At 36.0% G+C, this 21,753-nt stretch overlaps 3 protein-coding genes across 4 annotated transcripts; 1 reads left to right on the top strand and 2 right to left on the bottom strand.

The window, feature by feature from the left end:
- Window positions 1-257: 257 nt before the first annotated feature.
- Window positions 258-3,601, bottom strand: LOC111479925. 2 transcript variants are annotated; one of them, XM_023124836.1, is made up of 5 exons: window positions 3,471-3,601; window positions 3,067-3,265; window positions 1,907-2,662; window positions 1,026-1,370; window positions 258-949 (listed from the first exon to the last, which is right to left on the bottom strand). In XM_023124836.1, exons 2-5 carry the CDS (start codon window positions 3,163-3,165, stop codon window positions 674-676), a joined length of 1,476 nt encoding a protein of 491 aa, XP_022980604.1. In that variant the 5' UTR covers window positions 3,166-3,265; window positions 3,471-3,601; the 3' UTR covers window positions 258-673. The 2 variants fall into 2 exon arrangements, with proteins under 2 accessions (XP_022980604.1, XP_022980605.1); XM_023124837.1 differs by having other exon boundaries at window positions 1,907-2,659; window positions 3,471-3,599.
- A 1,481-nt stretch (window positions 3,602-5,082) lies between these two features.
- On the top strand, window positions 5,083-11,794 carry LOC111479873 (coatomer subunit beta-1-like). Its single transcript, XM_023124734.1, has 5 exons — window positions 5,083-5,237; window positions 5,344-7,414; window positions 8,347-8,859; window positions 10,705-10,790; window positions 11,258-11,794. The coding sequence occupies exons 2-5, from the start codon at window positions 5,369-5,371 to the stop codon at window positions 11,460-11,462; spliced, it is 2,850 nt and encodes a 949-aa protein (XP_022980502.1). The 5' UTR covers window positions 5,083-5,237; window positions 5,344-5,368; the 3' UTR covers window positions 11,463-11,794.
- Window positions 11,795-13,360: 1,566 nt separating this feature from the next.
- Window positions 13,361-15,753, bottom strand: LOC111479899 (D-3-phosphoglycerate dehydrogenase 2, chloroplastic-like). The gene is made up of 4 exons (XM_023124802.1): window positions 15,010-15,753; window positions 14,504-14,880; window positions 14,226-14,432; window positions 13,361-14,159 (listed from the first exon to the last, which is right to left on the bottom strand). The coding sequence occupies exons 1-4, from the start codon at window positions 15,629-15,631 to the stop codon at window positions 13,488-13,490; spliced, it is 1,878 nt and encodes a 625-aa protein (XP_022980570.1). The 5' UTR covers window positions 15,632-15,753; the 3' UTR covers window positions 13,361-13,487.
- Between the last annotated feature and the right edge of the window lie 6,000 nt (window positions 15,754-21,753).

The following is a 21,753-nucleotide window of genomic DNA, read 5'->3' as shown; positions in this document are numbered from 1 at the left end:
GATATTGCAAATGTTGTTCTTATCATTACAAAAGTCAATTAAATATAAGATTTTAATAGCATTTTGGTCCTAAAATTTAGGTTTCATTTCATTTTAGTACATATGAAACTCAAAATGGTATTTTAAACCAAATGAAATCATGAAATTTCCTCTAGCCATGAAGATATAATTAGAACGTTGGTTTTCTATGTTTCTTCACATCACGGCGGACGGCAGGTAAAAGAACGGTAAAAAAATAAGCCAAAAAGTACCCGAGGTTGTTCTAAAGATTGTCAAACTCATATATTGTAAAGATTACTTAGCCTGTACAGTACATACAATTACAAAATGGCAATTTGCTGGGTAATTCCACAGTGATTCACACGAGAATAAACAGTTCCTTCAAGAAATGGAGACTCCCAACAAAAAATTCCTTCAAGACCCTCAAACAATAATGCAGAAGATTATAACTGCACAATATAATAAATATCTAGCCAAGCCATAAAATTTCACACATGATAATAAATTATAACTAATTACTATCGCTTTGTAAAGTATCAAAGATTAGATGATGACACTTTCGTAGTGTTATGTAAAAACAATATCAACTCCCGAAGCACTAGAGGATACCTGGAACTGTATCATAACGGTGTGTTGTTCCATGGATATCTCCTTTGCTGAGCAAAAAATGATTTCAGTACTGACGGAAAGTAAGATTCAAGCGACCCGGACGAAGATTTGTTGCTTCTAAAAGTGCCTTTGGAGCAGTGTTTTGATGAATTGCAGTCACCCCGTGGAAAACATGTCTTGATTTCCCACCAAATATCAAGATATCGCCCGATTCCAAAGTAACTTTCTCTGCTTGATCAATGTCACTCCGATCGCCAAATAGGAATTCTGCCGAGTCACCAATGGAGAAGGAGACAACAGGCAACCCTTTCTCAAGACTTTCTTGACTTTCATCTCGATCCTAATGGGAGGAAAAATAGACAAAGATTATGATGGAAGAAGTATGCAAACATTAGAGAAAGTTATTTATTGCAGACCTGATGAAGACCCAATCGCCCATTTTGCAAGTAAAAGTTTACAATACAAATGTTTGGTTTCATCCATGGAAGTACACGTTCAGGATTTTTGGTATTGGAATCTTTCCCCAAAACCGCATAAGAATCTTTGATTGCCTTTTCAACGAGTTTGTAAAACTCAACAGGCATGTTTGGTGGTGTTGTATTATCAAATGGACGGACATCCCCATATGTACTACTGTCAGGATCCCAATTTTTACCAAGGCACATCATTTTCAAGTGTAGTTTTCCTCCTTCACGGTAACCAGGTTGGTAAAAACCTCCAGCCCCAATGCCAAGATCCCGACATCTTTTTACTATCTTCACCTGCGTCGACCACAAGAGAGAGAGAGAGAGAAGAATCAGTAAGGAAAGCAATGAAGATTCAGAGTTACGAAAACACTCCCGACAAACCCAGAAATAATAGTGTGGCTCCAATCAAACTACACAAAGAAAACTATCCGAAACCTATATGGTGAACCTAGAATGAAAGGAAAACACAGACCATAGAGGAAGCTACAACCTATCCTACACAGATCTTTTTTTTTTTGTTGCTTGATAACAAATAATCTTTCTTCAGGATTTTTGTAATTACCAGCTAAATGTTGTTCTTCTGGATTGGAGTTTCCATTTGAGCTTAGTGTTTGGACTCCTTTTGTGAGAATTATTATTATTATTATTATTATGAATTTGTACTTGTATATTCTTTCAATGAAAGCTTGGATAGTGAACTTTCCCTCCTGGAGATATATGGAAAGATTTTTAACTCAAGAATGGATTCATTTATGTTTGAGGCTGTTTCTACGATAACAAGATTTTGATACACATCATTTATGCAGTTGATAGAGGAAATCAATGTATACCTGATCACTGAGGGAAATGCCACTCTTCAGATGAACCATTCCTGGTCTCAACACATTTCCATTGTTTCCCTCCATTGCACGCTTCATCTCATTCCTCTTTTCTCTGTTCTTAGATAATAGAGAAGGATTCAGCGTAACAACTCCAGACTTTGGAGGGCATATATCAAAAATTTCGAGGTTCCCTGAAGGCTTCTTATCCTTTGAGTCCTTACAGTCGGAAACATTATTACTTTCTCTTAATTTTATGGTGGCAGTCTGATCTTGAACCATGGGTTCCTGTCCAGCAGCATCTGATCTCTTACAACTATGATAAGGAAATGAATCATCGCAACGTTCCCCTTCTGCTGTAGGTTCCCGAATCTGAATTCTTTCTACAGCAGAATGCAGACTCTTCGAAACATTTTGAGCAGAAGAAGGTGAGTGTTCGTTGCCATCGGACTTAGATGCAATAGATCCCAATAGTTGTTCAGAGGTATTGCTCATATGATTGCCATCAGAATTGGATGATATAGATCCTATTAACTGTTTAGGGGCAATATCATCAGCTGTATTATGATACTGCTGAAGATCAACAGCACCAGGAGATGAATCTTTCCCACTATTTAAAGGCCGCCACTGCCACTGTTCAGAACCCAGGGCCTGTTTTTGTCCAAAAGTATTCCTGGAGTTCCTTGACGGGTGAGAACTTCTGTCTTTGAAAGCTCCATTTCTAGGGTTAGAAGAACCAGCAACAGAAGGCCCCTCACCTCCAGCCTGTTTTTTTTTTTGATAGAATGTGAAAAGATTAGAAGTAAGAATGAGAGTAAAAACCTAAACTCCATCTCCTTCAACTCGAACCGTTACAATCTATCCCTAACATGCACTGTATTTTCATAACTTTGCAATCAAAATTAAACTGCTACAAATTTTACAAATCAGTACTCTTTTTTACAATTTCCACTAAATCTCCATTTGTGTAAGTAATATCATCAATTCTTCGTCATGAAGGAAAAAAAGAAAATAAAGGAAGACATAACTGAAATGAACTCAATCAACAGTCGACTCGATCTTTTTCTAGACACGAAGAACAAACAAATATTAATAAACGAAGAAGGAAAGAATCAAGGATAGAGACGAGAAGCGTAAAGTTTGTAAACATTGCGGAGGTTGAAGAAACTTACATGACGGGGACGATAAGTGAAACTATCAGCGGAGCGAGGAAATCGTCCTCTGTTATTCGGATGGCCTCTTCCACCATATCTATGGCCACCATCATTCATGACCTTGAGAAGAACTAGAAACAGAAGAGATTAATCGGCGGAAGTGAATGCCGAGGGGACTGATTGTTTGAAAGGCGCTCGATTAGTTTCAGTGACAGATCTGGAACATCCACAAGAACAATTAGATTCTTAACATCAACGAAAAGAAATTTCACTCCAATTTCATATTAAAACAACATTCTGTAGCTAGAGAAGGCAAGATAGAGCAGAAACAACAGGAGAAAAAAAAACATGAAATCGTGATTGCAACAATCATAAGACAACAAAATCTTGAAAGAACAAAACGCATTCAAACACGAACAAACCTGGAATCGAAGGAGCGATCGAAAGTAACCGAGAGAGGTTTTGATGCAGAGAGGGTTGGGTTTAATCTGCTTTTTGCTTGATTCAACCTTATTCTTTTTTGAAGGGAATGGGAAAAGTCAGTCTAGTTTTAGCAAATGGTTTTACGCCGTTTCGTTGCGCGTTCATGGTGTTTCAGATAATTAAAGAAATGCTAATTATTTAAACGAATATAATCAACTTTAAATTTTAGTGACCCAATGCTAATTTTTGCATACGTTGTTAAGGCATGCATACATTGATGACGTCTCTAGTTTTGGCAAGAAAATTAGATATGTTTAGATCATGAATAAATTAGTGTAGTAAAGAGCCAATCAAATTGAGATTTTCGATGAATTGGCTCGATTTTTGGTCCTAGTAGATTGAGATCACGGCCAGAAAGGAAGAAGGTGGCTAACCACGCAGCCACACAACAAGCCCGATGGAGTTACCATTATTAGAATTAGGTAGCCTTTTAGTCACTATCGTCAAACTGACCATGATAATTGGTACTTTGTGGGAACTATTAAGGGTTCGTCAATTAATTCCTAATAGTGAGCATGTCTAGAACGACAAAAATTCATTGTAATTCCCTTATAATTATGAGTTGGTAGAGATAGGGTTGAGCTTAGGAATGTCTCAATTTTATTAGAACCTTACGAGAGCCTTGTGGGTACAGTTAGAGTGTCTCCAACCACTCCCTGTTCGTGAACTTGTTAAAATGAGAAATTACCACATAAGCCGATGAACGTTTGGCACCTCCTATTTATGATTCTTATATTGTTGGGCCTATTAGGGGATACCAACTAAACCATGCTAGAGATGCTCCAACCACTTTCTAATCGTAAACTTGTTCGGACAAGAGAAAAAACTCCAATGGTAGTTGAAAATTTGGAAGCACGAGGGTCGCTCCTCCTTTAAGATGTCTTAGAACCTAAAGATAGAACTGATGAGTTAGTAATCTCCTAGTTGAGCCCTAAGAACCAACGACCCACATAGAGCTAAGAGTAGAGGACTTAATAGCGCCGACAGTTGAGTTTGGGTGAACCAAGTTAGCCTAGGAGAGCCTAAAACTTAGATGTGAGATTTTTAAGTACGAATAAAACATGAATGATCAAAGGAACTAAATAATAAAATATTCAAGCACGGACTAATAACCTACAAACAAACTACTTATTAAGTATTTTTATAATCGTTCATGCTACGTTACTCTTTTTTAGATAAAGGTTAGGTGGTGCGTTCGAGAGAGAGTGTGCATGAGCTGCAAGGATGTAAGCGGTCGAGATAGAGTTAAGGACAGGTGGTACGAAAGCTTTAATATTTTTATTTGTTAATTGTATTCAAATTTATATTAAAAAATATAAATATTTAATAGATATATAAATTCAGTTTATTTAAAATAAAATATATTTATAGATAAATAAATATTAATTTATATTCAACTTGGTAGTAACTACCATTTATAAATATAAATTCAACGCTTAGTAAGACTATGCTGGGCCTTTAGAACTTAGGCCCAATATAGTACTTTTGAATGGGCCTAATAGGCCCATTTCAAAGGCCACGGTCGACGATGAAGCCGACGCTTCTCATCTCCGATTATTTTATCGCTCTCTCACAGTTGCAGAGCTTAATCCTTGAAACGACCAGATCTGCATTTGTTCTCTGCGGGTTGAGAGTTCCTCGCATCAACCAAACGCATCAAACTTCTCGAGATCTAATTTCCTTCACTTATTTTCATCGTAAATCAGGTAGTTTCTTCAATTCTTGCTGTTCCTTGCAACCTAGATCTGTGAAATTTCCGAATTCTAACTCTGTTTCGTCTCGATTTTGTTCCCTTGATTTCATTTTGTTCAGATCTCAAACCGTGAGAGAAGCAGATATGGAGAAGTCGTGCACTCTGTTGGTGCACTTCGACAAGGGCACCCCAGCCATGGCAAATGAGATCAAGGAAGCTTTGGAAGGGAATGACATTGATAACAAGATTGAAGCAATGAAAAAAGCGATTATGCTGTTGCTTGACGGGGAAACCATTCCACAACTTTTCATCACAATTATACGCTATGTTTTGCCTTCTGATGACCACACCATCCAGAAGCTCCTCCTTCTATATTTGGAGATCATCGACAAGACCGATTCCCGTGGTAAAGTTCTGCCGGAGATGATTCTTATTTGCCAGAACCTACGCAACAACCTTCAGCATCCCAACGAGTATATTCGCGGCGTCACCCTCAGATTTCTCTGCCGTCTGAATGAGACCGAGATCATAGAGCCATTGATCCCGTCCATTCTCACCAATTTGGAGCATCGCCACCCATTTGTTCGGCGGAATGCGGTGCTTGCTGTCATGTCCGTTTACAAACTTCCTCAAGGGGAGCAATTACTGGACAGTGCACCTGAGATCATCGAGAAGTTCCTGACCTCTGAGCAGGACAATTCCAGTAAGAGAAATGCTTTTCTTATGCTCTTCAATTGTGCTCAAGAAAGGGCCATCAATTATCTCTTTACCAACATCGATAGGATGACCGATTGGGGTGAGCAGCTTCAGATGGTTGTCTTAGAATTAGTTAAGAAGGTTTGCCGGGCCAATAAGGCCGAGAAAGGAAAATATATTAAGATCATTATATCTTTGTTGAATTCCCCATCAACTGCCGTCATATATGAGTGTGCTGGAACTCTTGTGTCTCTTTCCTCAGCTCCCACAGCTATTAGAGCTGCTGCGAATACTTACTGCCAGCTTTTGCTCTCCCAAAGTGATAATAATGTAAAGCTTATTGTTCTTGATAGACTTAATGAGCTTAAGACATCTCATAGGGAGATAATGGTCGAACTAGTAATGGATGTGCTTCGAGCACTTTCCAGCCCAAATCTTGATATTAGGAGGAAAACTATCGATATTGCCCTGGAATTGATTACTCCTAGGAATATTGATGAAGTTGTTATGTTGCTGAAGAAGGAGGTGGTGAAGACTCAAAGTGGAGAGCATGAGAAGAATGGGGAATACAGGCAAATGCTGGTGCAGGCTATACATACATGTGCAATTAAGTTCCCTGAGGTCGCCAGCACAGTGGTACATCTTTTGATGGATTTCTTGAGTGATACCAACGTAGCTTCAGCAATGGATGTTGTTGTTTTTGTACGTGAGATCATTGAGACAAATCCCAAATTGCGAGTTTCTATAATTACACGACTGCTGGATACATTCTATCAGATTCGTGCAGCAAGGGTTTGCTCTTGTGCACTTTGGATCATTGGAGAGTACTGTCTCTCGCTTTCTGAAGTTGAGAGTGGAATCTCTACCATAAAAAATTGTCTCGGTGACCTTCCTTTCTACACAGTTTCGGAGGAAGGAGAGGCACAAGAGTCTTCAAAAAGTTCACAAGTAAGCTCAACCACAATATCCTCTAGAAGGCCTGTCATTCTTGCAGATGGAACCTATGCTACCCAAAGTGCTGCACTTGAGACTGCAATAGCGCCACCAACCCTTGTTCAGGGATCCTTATCATCTATTGGGAATTTGAGATCCTTACTACTTTCTGGTGACTTTTTCCTTGGGGCAGTTGTGGCTTGCACGCTTACAAAGCTTGTTTTGAGGCTAGAGGAGGTTCAGCCTTCCAAGGTCGAAGTGAACAGAACCTTCACTCAAGTATTATTGATCATGGTTTCTATGTTGCAACTGGGTGAATCTTCGTTTCTTCCTCATCCAATTGATAATGATTCACGTGACAGGATTGTCCTCTGTATTAGATTATTAAGCAATACTGGTGATGAAGTAAGGAAGATATGGTTGCAATCTTGCAGACAAAGCTTTGTAAAAATGCTGGCTGAAAAGCAGCGCCATGAAACTGAAGAGATAAAAGCCAGGGCTCAGATATCCTATGCACAGCCAGATGATCTAATTGATTTTTACCACTTAAAAAGCAGGAAGGTAATATACATTTCACCTGTTGTCTCCTGCACATTTTTAGTTTACTATTAGACTCAATTTTCTATTTTTATATGTATCATGGATCATAGAGGTTTGTGTAACTAACCGAATGTGTTTGATCCCAATTTGTTTTGGATGAAGATGTCTCGTGTTGTCTCCTGAATATTCTTTTTTAACATTTATTTATGGCACTATTCTTCTATTTTTCTTGTTTTGTTCCTTGATGTGTAGAGTTTAATATACTTTCTTTCAGTATCTTTCACGTCAACCTGCTTTGGATGTAAATATCTCATGCTTCCTCTTGGGGATTTTTTAATGTGTTTATGACATTTCATTCTTCTAATTTTTGTGGTTCTGGATTTTGTGTTGGCGTGCAATGACTTACTTATGATGTGATGGACATCAATTTGCATTGAATGTAGCAACTATGGACGCCAATAAACTATGCTTAGATTTTTTAAGCATGCATCGGGCTAATGTTTATAGGAAGTTTCTAGAAACTCATCCATAATTTCTGTTTCTTGCAAGGAAAGGAGTATGGAACTCATTACAGTATGTGAGTGGTTTACTCCTCTTAATAGGATACTAGTACCATGTCATCATTATGTTGCTTCTTTTTCCCGCCCCAACTGGTTTCTTTGCTCAGACTTGAGCTCGAATGAAATTGAATTCCAGTATTCCTTTTTTATGGTAAAGAATTGGTATAAGATAGCAAAACCCATTTCTATGCGTACATTATGGTATAATCTTGGTAGGTAGGGGCTCTGAGAATGAACATTTCGTGTTTTCTGTTGGTCTCAATTCTCAAGTCCCAATTTTCCAGAGAAAACAAGCTACTGTGATGATTAAACTGGAAGTATTCAAGTTTTCATTTTCTAAATCACTGGTTTTCTTGACTTCTTTTGTTTCGTTGACTCTGTATCATTTTTCAGGGTATGAGTCAGCTAGAACTGGAAGATGAGGTACAAGATGATCTTAAGCGTGCAACTGGAGAGTTTACAAAAGAGGGGGATGATGCAAACAAACTCAACCGTATTCTTCAACTAACTGGATTCAGTGATCCTGTTTATGCAGAAGCTTATGTTACTGTTCATCATTACGACATTGTTCTTGATGTTACAGTGATTAACAGAACTAAAGAGACTCTTCAGAATTTGTGCCTAGAGTTGGCCACTATGGGTGACCTTAAACTTGTTGAGCGCCCTCAAAACTATACCCTTGCTCCGGAGTCGAGCAGACAAATAAAGGCTAACATCAAGGTTTCTTCTACTGAAACAGGAGTCATATTTGGTAACATTGTATACGAGACTTCTTCTAATGTGCAAGAGAGAACAGTCATAGTTCTTAATGATATCCACATAGATATCATGGATTACATTTCTCCTGCATCCTGCACGGATGTGGCATTTAGAGCAATGTGGGCTGAATTTGAGTGGGAAAACAAGGTACGTACTCTCATTTGAAAACTACCTCAATATATTTTTTTAATAGGGAGAAACTGTGATATTTCATTGAATAAATGAAATTAGCACCAGTGGTGGCTTACAAGAAACATTGCCAATTATAAGTCAATGAGGAGAGACTATAATCCTTCAAAGGTTGTGAACATTTACACCAAGAAAGAGCATCAAACAAAAGTTAAGCTAGAAAGTCCTCAATAGAAGAATGAGTGTTGTTGAAGATCCTCCTATTCTTCCGCACCAAAGAGACCAAAAAAGGAACGTTTAAAAGCCAGCCATGAAGTTTGTGCAATCTCCTTTAAAGGGATGTCCCACAAAAGTCAGTGATAGAAGATCAAATATGGTGCCAGGCACAATCAAACACCACCCAAAACTTTTCACAATGAAATTCCAGTACTGTATAGCAAAGAAACAAGAAGCAAAATGGTGGAATGAGATTCTGAGCTTGCATTGAACATAACACACCATGAAGGAGAGAGTGAAATAAGGCATTTGTCTTTGGAGGCAATCTTACGTATTAATGTCACTCTAAATTCCCATATAAAGAACTTAATTTTCCTTGGAAAAAAAGCCCTTCCAAAGCACTGAATAAAGAGGGTTAGTAACATGATCTCATGGCTTCACTAGAGCGTCGATGGTAGAACAAACTGTTAACTTCTTGGATGGTTCAAGAGTCCAAACCCAAGAGTCAGCCATAGGCTTTAATGTAATAGATGTTAGAATGTGGAAAGAGAAGCCGATTCATCAATTTCGTTATCTTTAAGATTCCTCCTAAGCCTCAAATCCCAATCTCTGTTTTCAGCATTCCAAGAATCAGCCACAGTAGCATCCATATGATTTTGGATACAAGATAGCCAAATTAATGTCATGCCGAAAGGAAGTGTAAAAACCATTGTCCAACGTTCTTCTAATATATAAACCAAGCTGTTCAGTAAAGAAATCCATCTCCATGCAGCTTTGGAACATCCCAAATTGGAAGAATTAAGCCACTGTTGAAAATTTTCCATGGGATAATATTTTGCTTTAATGATTTTACACCAAAGAACATCTTCTTCAGTAAGAAATCGCCCAATCCATTTAGACTAAAGGGCTTCATTCCAGGATTAATGATTTCCAATGCTCAATCCTCCCAATTGAAGAGGAGTTAAAGTTTTTTTTCCCATTCACATTATGCATTCCACCATCACCTTTAGCACCTTCCCGTAGAAAGTCCCTAAAATACCATGGTTTTATCTATTACTTGCCAACGATGACCAACCAGGAATGAGTGGACGAATTTAATAGAGTTTAATGTTCAAATTATCTGAACTGGATATAGGTTTGCTTGACAATTGACGTAATCTGAGTTTTTCGTTTGGAAAGGCTAGCTCAGTCAGCCATTATTAATTATTGAATTGCACCTTGAAAAAAAAAGGTTTTGGTACTTCGAGTTGTTATGTCTGGATTCATGAACATTTTGATATCTTGTCTAATGTTTGGGTTGACCAATTTTACTAACTTTGTTGTGGATTGGCTTGTTTTAATGTCTTAAAAACGGCTTGCATTGAAGTTGCTTTCTACTTCTGGTATTATTTTCCGTTTTGATGAGAATATTGAAAGGTTTTGGGCCTTTGTATTACCCATCAAGGATGCGTAACTTTTTTTAGTTTCTTTTGCAAATCTTTTCTTTTGATTTGAAGTATCTACTCTCATGTAAGGCTTCCATTGTGTAGTAGCTTGTCCACCCCATCTATATACACAATTTTTAATGTGAACTCTCTTTTTCCTATTTAGTGATGTTAAAGTAATTTTCATACAATAAATTTTGATTATGGTTCAATTCGACTGCAGGTTGCTGTGAATACAGTAATTCAAGATGAGAAGGAATTTCTAAATCACATTATGAAGTCGACGAATATGAAGTGCCTGACACCAATGTAAGATCCTTTAGTCTAGTATTTCCTCTTTTACCTTTGGATGCTTTATGCTTATGTGGACAGGACACCTGCACTAAAGAACTGCTTTAGATGTTCATACTGTAGCCTGGTACTTCTACTGCAATCCCCTCTGATTTAAAATTTTCTTTCTGCTGGACTTGCTCTGTTGCAACTACCTGTTTGATATCAGCAACCTCAAATTTGATTCCCCTGATATTTTCCATTTCATATCCACTCCTTGCTTGTGCTACTAACCATTTTCTATGAATTATGGAAATACTGCATGGTTAAAAGATGATAAGAAAACTAAAAGTTAGAGATTTCCATATCATATTTTTTAAGGGTTTTTAAAAATAGTAATTTTCTCTCGTTTTCCAAATTATTATTACAGTTTTTTGGTGAGGTGGGTATATCATATACGTAGTTACATGTATTTAAATCTGTCTCTTTTCGTTTTTGGGCATCAGATCGGCATTAGAAGGTGAATGTGGTTTCCTTGCTGCTAACCTTTATGCGAAGAGTGTTTTTGGAGAGGATGCTTTGGTGAATGTGAGCATTGAAAAGCAAGCAGACAACAAGTTGAGCGGGTACATCAGGATACGGAGCAAGACTCAAGGTATTGCTCTCAGTCTTGGGGATAAGATTACTTTGAAACAGAAGGGAGGCTCATGAACATTCAAATTTGATGAATAATATTTGGAGTTCTTACTATTAAAATTTTGCTTCAACCTCTCTCACTGTATTTCCCTCCTTTGCGGCCATTCGAACTCGTTGCCATTTTATTCCCTTTTACTCTTCATTTTCATTTAGACCTTGAGATATCTCCCTTTTTCTAGAAAGAGGGATCTGTTGTTATATGTTATTAGTAGTGTCCACAAACAAGTGGCAATTCTATGCTGTCTGTCTTTATTCTTTATTCCCTTGTTCGACCTCCTTATTGTGTAGTTATTAATGTGTACTACAGAGTACCTTCTATAGTTATAAAGTTTCTTTTTGTTGATCTTTTGACATTGTTTACATGTTTGTTCATCATGTTTTGCCTCTAAATTATTCTGCAAATCTTGGTCTTAGGTGACAAACCTATACTATAATTTTACTTCGTTCCAAATTCAGCATAGAATACGTCATTGTGAATCTGCAAATCTCGGCTTCCTTCTCGTTATTGGCTTGAGTAAAACCACCCCATAACACATCTGAAGCTTTTCTCTTGGCTGCTGAAAACGAATTCTGTCATAAGCACATAACACATCACAACACGGTCCAATCCTTCCAAACAGAAACACATTAACATGCAGAGGTAATGCATAATATATGTGTAGAATGATACCTGTCGCAGTGTAGCCAATTTTACCCACAAAAGGCTCCCATTTGAATGGTATCTGTAAAGCAATAGAGCATGGCTTTTTCCAATCAAAAATCTTCCAGAGTGATGAAGTTTGGGTGCTTGATGTTGCCTACAGTTGGGATTTCCTTGACCATATTTTCGCTTCCCCCTTTAAACTCAAACTTTGAAGATTCACAAGATTTCCCAACTCATAAGGTATAAGACCTGTAAGCCCTTTGCTTGAAAAATCAATTGACGTGAGATTGATGCAATTTCACTATCCTCCATGAATAGAAGGCATAAAATGTAGTTATAAAGGTAAAACTTACTTTTGACCTTGGTGTAACTACAAACTACTTGTGAATGATTGATTTGTTTATAATGATTATATTTATAGACGAACAACTTGTGAATGATTGATTTGTTTATAATGATTATATTCATATACGAACAACTTGTGAATAATTTATTTGTTTATAATGATTATATTCATAGACGTAACTTGTCTCATCGTGTTTAAATAGACAATTATATAACTATAGTGGAGTAAGTTATAATTAACAAATGAAAATTGATTAATTAAAAAGTTTAATTGATTAATTTTGCATCATTGAAACTTATAATATGTAACTTATAATATGTAGGCAGATAACCTAAGAGATCAATTTAGTTTAAAGAAAAATTTTAAGGGTTAGAAATAAATATTTAATATTTTTTATATATTAAAAGTAAAGTGGAAAAAATATATTTAATTTAATTTAATATATAATATAACGTCAATCTTTTTTGATTTTGTCAGCATCTAATTCTCCATAGATTGTTGGAGATCTCGTATAACAAGCAACCCCCTTTGAACTAAATACCTTCGAAGGATAGATATGTTATAGCGGAGTGTTTCACGCATTAGTTAGATTCTCTCATCTTTCTTCAATCACATAACACTTTTTATATATTTCTATTACAAACTTACCACCGAAAGCGAAATTTTTTTACTTAACAAGTTCCTAAGCACCCTAATCTCATCCTAATTTTTATTTAATTAATAATTAATTATTATCAACCTAAATATAATTTAATTATTTAAAATATCATACCATCACGTCAATCAAAAAGTTAACCTCTCACTCTTTATCACAAAAATAAATAAAATCAAAACAAGTCCTCACTTGCATTTCATTTTATTTCATCAACATACACAAAAATACAAAAAGTAGTTTAAATAATTATTAAACAGGGCTGGGCTTGGGCCTGGGCTTGGGCTTGGGCTTGGGCTTGGGCATCTGGCCAACAAGACATAAAAACTATAAAAAAAAAAAAAAAAAAAGAAAAAAAGAAAAAGGAAGTAACCGACATGTCGGAAGTGAGTCCCATAATTATAGGTTTAGAAACACAAACTCTTCAACGGCAGCGACTTGTCCAATTTTGGCGAGAGTATCCTTAGTGGGCACTTCATCCACACCAATTGCCATAATTGCCCTTTTCTTCCTTACCGTTCTCCCAACGCTCATAAAATTCACATTCACATTATTCTCTCCCAGAATGTTTCCCACCCGTCCGATCATTCCCGGCTGATCCACCTGTCGACACAGGATTAAATTCCCTTCCAAACTCACATCCACGTCAAACCATCCTACACGTGTCAAATGCGGCACTCCATATTTCACCTTCCCTTCCATTGCCACCTCACCCGTCTCCGACACCGCACTCCCAAACTTTGACTCCACGTTGGACACCAGAATCTGAATTGACTCCACTGGGAACTCCGGCGGCGCGTCCACCAGCACTCGCTCCTCGCTTATACGGAGACCCTTCTGCTTCGCCGTGAAATCCGCGTTCACCAGGTTTATGTGGCTGTCGGAGATCGGCTCGATTATGCCTTTTGTGATCATGGCTCGTAACAGCCTCGTGTCTAAATCGTCTGGGGCTCGCCCTGATCGGTAAACTACTTTAATTGATTTTATTCCCTTACCTCCGCCGACCAGCTGTACCGCCAGCCGCCCCAATTTCTCCGCCAGAATCACGTACGGCGCCAACTCCGTCAGGACCTGTTTATAATCCCGTTTAATTTCACCCCCAAATCCAAATTTTTTGCATTAATTAAGCTTAGTTACCTCCGGGGCCACCATCGGAGCGTTGACGGCGGTGGCGGAAAGTTCACCTTTCAATGCACCCACCACGGCTTCGGCTATTTCAATGGCAACGCCTTCCTGTGCCTCCTTGGTGCTAGCTCCAAGATGAGGCGTGACGGTAACATTCTTATGCTGCACCAGCTTGCTGTCTTTCGCCGGTGGCTCCTCCACGAAGACGTCAAGCGCCGCCTATTCCACCGGAGCTCAATAAATTATGGCGCACTTCATTCAATACAACAATTTTTTAGAATCGGAATTACCTGAGAAACAACTCCACTGTCGAGGGCTTTAATTAAGGCATCTTCATCAATAAGACCTCCTCTGCCAACGTTAATCAACCGAGCTCCTTTCTTCATCAGACTAAAAGTGTCGTCGTTGAAAAGCTTTGTGGTTGTCGGCGTGAGCGGCATATGAAGCGAAATGAAATCGGCGGTGGATATGGCTTGATTGAACGACACCAATTCAACGCCGATGGCTCTTGCTCTGTCCACCGGCGTGTAAGGGTCGTGTGCTATCACTTGCATCCCCAACCCCTTTGCTCGTCTCGCCATTTCCGATCCCACTTTCCCGAATCCCATCACCGCTAGTGTTTTTCCGACCAGTGAAACTCCGACATACTTGCTCCGTTCCCATTTTCCTGGAAACCCATTACAAGACATCAATTTTGGGGTAACAAAACACACTTTTAACGCCCAAAAACAGAAGGGGTTAGCAATTATAAGCAGATCTAAACATTGAAACAAAAGGGTATTCATTTATTACCGACCTGCTTTCATGGAGGCATCGGCCTGAGCAACATTTCGGGCCATGGCAGTAAGCAAGGCAATACCATGTTCGGCGGCGGCGATGGTATTGGCAGTAGGGGCATTAACAACAAGACAACCAAACTCAGTGGCGGCCTGCAGATCCACATTATCAATACCAACACCGGCTCTTCCAACAACCTTCAAACGCCCTTTTGCAGCCTCAAAGACCTGCCGGTTCACCTTGGTGCCACTACGCACAATCAAGGCGTCGCAAGAAGAGATCTTAGCGCAAAGCTCTTCCGGTGAGAGATCGTAAGCGCAGTCGACGTTCCCAAAGCTCCGGAGAAGCTTCAAACCGGCCTCTCCAAGTTTCTCGGCCACCAGAATGGTCGATCTGTCATTTGGGAAAGTGGGGTCGACGAGATCGGAGCTCCGAACATCTAATTCCGACGATTCCACCGTCTTCAAAACGCTACGAACAGGAATCAAATTGGAACTCCTGAGAGAAACAGAGGAGGTGGAAATGGAGCTGTGAAGGAAGGGAAGAACAGGGGAATTGGAATTGGAATTGGAATCGGAGGATCTGTGGAAGGAGGCGAAATGGGTTGAGGAAAAGAGGGATTTTGCAGAAGAGGAAGCCATGGGAGATGAATTTGGTGCTGTGAATGATGGCGTTGAAGGGCTTTTTAAGTGGAAAGAAACGAGAAGGACTGTTGATGGAGGGAGGAGAAGGGGTGAGCTTAAAATAGTGGGGAATGGGTTTAAGGTTGGGAATTTTGGGGAATAATTAAAACATAATTTACCAACCATTCAAATTTGTGTTCTTCTCTTCTAAACGAATGATGGTGGGAAATTGTTCTGTTCATTCTATATATGAATTCTCATTCTTTTTAATCTCTTGGTTCTTTCTTTTTTTGAAAAAGAAAATAGATAAATAAAGTTTGGTTCATATTGCCCGACACCTTCTCCGACTCGAATTACCCTACCCTAGTAGGTTCGGTTGGTTTTGAAAATTCAGATTGATTTGTAGATCGGTATTTTTTTAATCGACTACAATGACTAGACGAACCAGGACTCATCAGACAAACCATGACAAAACTAGCATTGGCATTTCTAGGATGGGCTAGGGAGTGCCCTTGAAATGTTGTCATCATGACCTAAACGGTCGTACTCTCTGAGTTGTATAGAGATCTAGAACAGACACTATTTTATCTTGTCTACATCTCTTTTTGGAAGTAAAGCTTAGAAGCTTGTAACTCGGGCACTACCCTTCAACCAACTTTTTAATTACCTATTTTATATTTTAGTGTTATCACAATGCAGCAGAGTCAAGTCTATGTGTTATAACTGACATAATATTAATTATAAACACTTTAATTAGTTAAAAACAAGTCCATCATAGACATTGACAAGTTGTTCGTAATTACAATTTGGTCAAAAGTCTATTTTACCCGTATAATTACATCACTTGTAAGTAACACAGATTATCGTGAAACTCCATTATTCAACTACCCCTCATATCCATACTTATCTTAATATTTGAGTTCACGTCATTAGCTTCTTCGAGATCGTCTCAACCATTGAGTTCACATTATTAGCTCTCCTAAGCTCACTTCATTTCCTCACTTTGAGCTTATTTCTATATTTGGGTTTAGATCGATAGTTGGTATGATCCTATATGTATATTTGAGTTCACGTCTTTAAGACACGACCCTGCAATAACCACATCATATAAATTCAAGAAGTGACCTTACAACCATTAAGGTATGACCCTACACTAATTATATCGTATACACGTGAGGAGTGATCTTGCAATCATTAAGGTAAAACCTTGTCGTAATCACATCATAAACATTTTAAGGAGCGACCTTACAATACAAAATCCCAGCTGAGCTCGCAGGGAAAGATTTAAATGTTTTTTTTTTTTTTTTTAAGTTTTGTAATATATTCTTAGTTAATTAGATTAGAAATTTAAAAGGACATTATAGTAATTATACCAATTAAGATTGACTGATTTTTATTACTAGTACAGCCAATTTCCGAGGCCCAAATGATTGAGTAGTTAAATTACGAATTTGCCCCACATCTGAGCATGTGATGTGTCCTCTGTGAAGCCCATAAGGCGACCAATCAATAAAAAGGTTGGACTGTTGGATCTAATACTGGGGCCCTCATGGGGGCTCTCTCCGCATTTAGAGGAACGGCTCCCATTTCTCCAATCACCGGATCGCACGTGGCATCTATATAAAAAAAATCTACTCTAATTCTTTCTATTTTTTTTATTTTTTTTTTTATTAATTTGAAGACTACATGATTATTGCAAGTATATGTAAGTGTTGATGATTGGACATGTTTCGTTGCAAGACCATCTAAAATACCTAGGGTACGTTGAGTTGGTATGAGTTTGAGTGCGAATGAGAATGATGCATGCTTGGGAGTATGGCCTAAGCACTCATGTGCATGCTAAGGCCTATGGGTACGGTGTGTGCATGGGCGTCAATGCTGGCCCCCTTGCCCGCAATTTGTGTGATCCCAAGTGCACGTTCCCCATGCTAGTCTTGTGTACAAGTGCGTGGACACCCTACTTGCTCCTGCATGTGCGCGTTGTGTTATGGTCATGTTTATTCAAGACGTGTTGTCTATGACCATATGTCAGATGTCCTGGTCATACTTGTAGATAAGCCTTTATTATTTCGTGTTGTGTCATATGATGGTGTATGATCATTCACCAAAATCATGTCTACACCCATTAGGGCTAAAATGCTCCAAAATATACTATAGGGGATATGACTAGTTGTCTCTTCCTCCTACTCAGGTTATATGCTATTAAAGTCGTTTTTGTTGCCTAACCGCTTTTAGCTTCTAACATTGCTTTCTTTCATATTATTTTCAACATATTTCCTTGCTCACGTTTTCTAAAACATTTCTCTCAAACGTGAGTCTAAATTTCTCACGGCTGGCTTATTCATAATATTAGAATAAGTGTCGCACAATCACTATTTCGTTGTTACAAGAGTGTGATTGTGACATTTTGCTAGTTTCTGAGCATTCGTGTACCAAATTCATTAAAAAAAAATCAATGATTAAAATGGTTGTTATCTTTTGAAAGTTCAAACGCTAAAAGATACATTTTAAAAATTTATGGACGAAAACGAAACAAAAATAAATAAACAAACAGAAAAGTTGAATTATTGTAACGATAATTAAAATGTATGGTCCCACATATGAAATGAAAGAAAAATAAATAATTATATGAATGATGACACTGACGACAAAGAAAAGTATTAAGGATAGATGAAATGAGGGGCAGATGCATGAAGTTGAACTATATATCCCACAAAATGTGAGTATCAGAATCATTGGATTGGATATTAGAAAAGTGGCTTAGGTTTTGAAAAAGTGATATCAAAATGGGGCATGCGCACCCATTTCATGCGCCTCAACTTTGTCCCTAACGTTCATTTTTTAACTGCTAATAGATTATAAGAGTAATTAAAAAGTTTACCTTTTAAATTTTAAAATTACATATATATTTTATAGTTATTGGATGACGGTGTATATAAATACTATGGTAACACATTAGAATTTAATTCTTTATTTGGATTATTGTTTTAAATTTAGAAGGCTCGCATTCATCTATTAAAGTTTCTTTCATTTTTCTTAATTCAGTCGAGATTTTCAAAGTGAATGTCTTAATCTATTTCATTGCAACGGTTCTTTCTCAATTGTGTTTTTGAATTGCTCATAACTCGTGGGAGCCAATTTGTAAATTCGAAAAAAATCGAACACAAATTAAGAAGGGTTTGAGTCTTTTTGAACCTTTTATAAGAACATGCTAATTTCAAAATCATCCCGAAATGAGTAAGTGAGTCTCCTAATTATCTTTTAGGACAAATATTGGGTTTTCAATTAATTTTCATGATGTTCTTGTTTCATGTTGATTTTTAAAATTGTTAGGTCTAATGAATGTGCTTTGAACTATAATTATACCTTATTTGTCCATGAACTGATTGACATGATATAAAATAATTTTGTGGTAATTACACGTTTGTATGATCATAATTAGCCGTTATGGTAATTAAATGTTGTGTGATTGAGTGTTTAGCTACAAAGTCACCATATGAGATGTGCCTGCGTGGTTTCCAAAAGAGGAATCAAAATGTTGTTTTTGGCCATATATGATATTATAGACGAATGTACAAGATCCCTATATATCGGTTAAGGTGAATCTAGATGATCCGCAAATCATGCATGAGTCACTCACTTTAAAAAAACAAACTAGTGTCTTGCATATTTCATTTCGACAATATGGTATTTTACTCGTATTTTTTTATCGAATAAAGGTAAGGATTTGTAACGGGTGTAACGAAGAAAGTTGCTAGAGTTGCCATGGAAACTAATGCTAGTATGTCTCGTTAGTTTAAGTTAAAAAGTTGGGTTGCTACACTAAAGATCTAAACACATTTATAGTTTCAAATTCACTAAAATCTTAAATCACCCAATCATAAATTAGTAAATTTAATCTAACTTCTAACGAAGGCGGCCCTAGCTGCTCCAAAATCATCGGGTAACACCTAAGACTAGTGTGGAGGCTTGTGAAAATTTTATATTTCTCATAACATGTTATATCTCGAAGGAATCTTTTGTTCTTTAGTAGGCCACAACAATATTGTTGGTGGGAAGTTGAGCTTTATGGAAATGCTCTTGGTGCGAAAGTTGGTGGGGTGAAGAAGAAAAAGAAACTTAAAAAGCATGATCATCAAATTTCTCGAGATATGGAAAATTTGCATTCAATCGTGAGGTTGACGGTGACTCGTAACTGACAAAAATAGATAATATTTGACAGTTGTGAACTTGAGGAAAGAACTGAGCATTCTTTTAACAGGGTGTGAAAACTTCTTCTAACAAATCTGCACAAGAGTGTGAAAACTTCTTCTTAATCGGCTAAAGTAACAATATTTGCTAACAGTGAATTTGGGCTATTGTACCGAACCACCTATGAGAAAGCCAAACAATGAGTTTGGCCTTTTATATTTTTTTTATTACCTTATTATTTTTAGTTTATCTTTTTATTATATGTTTGGTTACTTATATATATTTTTCTTTTATATTTTTATATTTTTTTTATTATTTTTAGTTTCTTTTATATTTTTTTTGTTTAATTTTTTATATATATTTTAAATTTCTTTTCTAAGGATAAAATATACTTCAATATTTCATACATTTTTTTTTACTAATTTTAAATATATTGTTTTATAAATGAATTATCTAACAAATAACTATACATTTTACTTTATATTATTTTTAACATGGTTTATAATAAGAATAAACTAACAAACAATCCTCTATAAATTTGTTTTAATTTAAAAAATATGGTTTAAAATAAATTATTGAATATAATTTATACCGATAATTGTACATATATTTGAGTAATTTTAAAACATAATGTTTTCATTTTAAAATTCTTAAATGAATTTTTTAAATCGAGAATTTCTACATTTGTATTGGTTGAAAAAAAATTTAGATAATTCTTTTTACTTTCCATCTATCATTTTTGTGGTAAGACTTAATTGAAAAAATGAATTTAAATATCGAATTTTATAAATAATTACTCAAAATATATTTTTTTATTATTTTATTTAGTTTCTTTTATTTTTTTATATTCTTATTACTTTATTAATTTTGTTATTATTTTGTTTAGTTTCTTTATATATATATATATATATATATATATATATATATATATATATATATATATATATATATATATATATATATATATATTGTTTCTTTTATATTTTTTTAGCTAAAAAAAAAAAAAAAAAACATAGGAATGACTCCTAAACTAATAAACAATTATTCCTTCGTTTTGTTCTAATTTTAAATGCATTATTTTATAATATTAATAAACTAATAAACAACTATTAATTCACTCTATACTAATTTTAAATGCTCTCTAACATAAATTTTATTTTCATTTTATCAATTCTTAAATATTTTTTTTAAATTGAAAATTTTAATGAGGTTTACTTTTCATCTATCATTTTTTAATTGCGTAAATGAATCTAAATACGAATTTTATTAAAAATTGCTAAAAATATTTTTTTTATTATTTTGTTTACTTTCTTTTACTTTTTTTATATTTTTTTAATTACTTTATTAATTTTTTTTATTTTTAGTTTCTTTTTTTATATATATTTTTAGTTTTTTTTTATATTTATTATTATTATCTTTAATTTCATTTCTTTTTAATTATTTTGTTTAGTCTCTGTATATATAATTGGTTTCTTTTATATATATTTTTTTATTACTTTCTTTTATATAATTTACAATTTTTCTTGTAAGTATAAAAAAAATATATTTCAATATTTCATATATTTTTAAATTTTTAAACACATTATTTATAACATAAATAAATTAACAAACAACTATTCATTCATTTTATACTAATTTTAAATATATTATAAAAAATATAGGAGGAATTACGCTTAATTATTTTTTTTAGTACAATAAGCTACGGGGTTTACTATGACTTTTTATTATCGTCCGACCGTTAGTGAGGCTTTTGCTTCTGTTCAATATATAATGCCGGAAGCTAACTTTGGTTGGTTAATTCGATCAGTTCATAGATGGTCGGCAAGTATGATGGTCTTAATGATGATCTTGCACGTATTTCGTGTGTATCTTACTAGTGGATTTAAAAAACCTCGTAAATTGACTTGGATTACAGGTGTGGTTCTAGTTGAATTAACCACATCCTTTGG

The sequence above is a fragment of the Cucurbita maxima genome, unplaced genomic scaffold (genome assembly GCF_002738345.1).
Source record: "Cucurbita maxima cultivar Rimu unplaced genomic scaffold, Cmax_1.0 Cma_Scf00005, whole genome shotgun sequence".
Lineage (NCBI taxonomy): Eukaryota > Viridiplantae > Streptophyta > Magnoliopsida > Cucurbitales > Cucurbitaceae > Cucurbita > Cucurbita maxima.
This window is presented reverse-complemented; position numbering and strand designations above follow the sequence as displayed.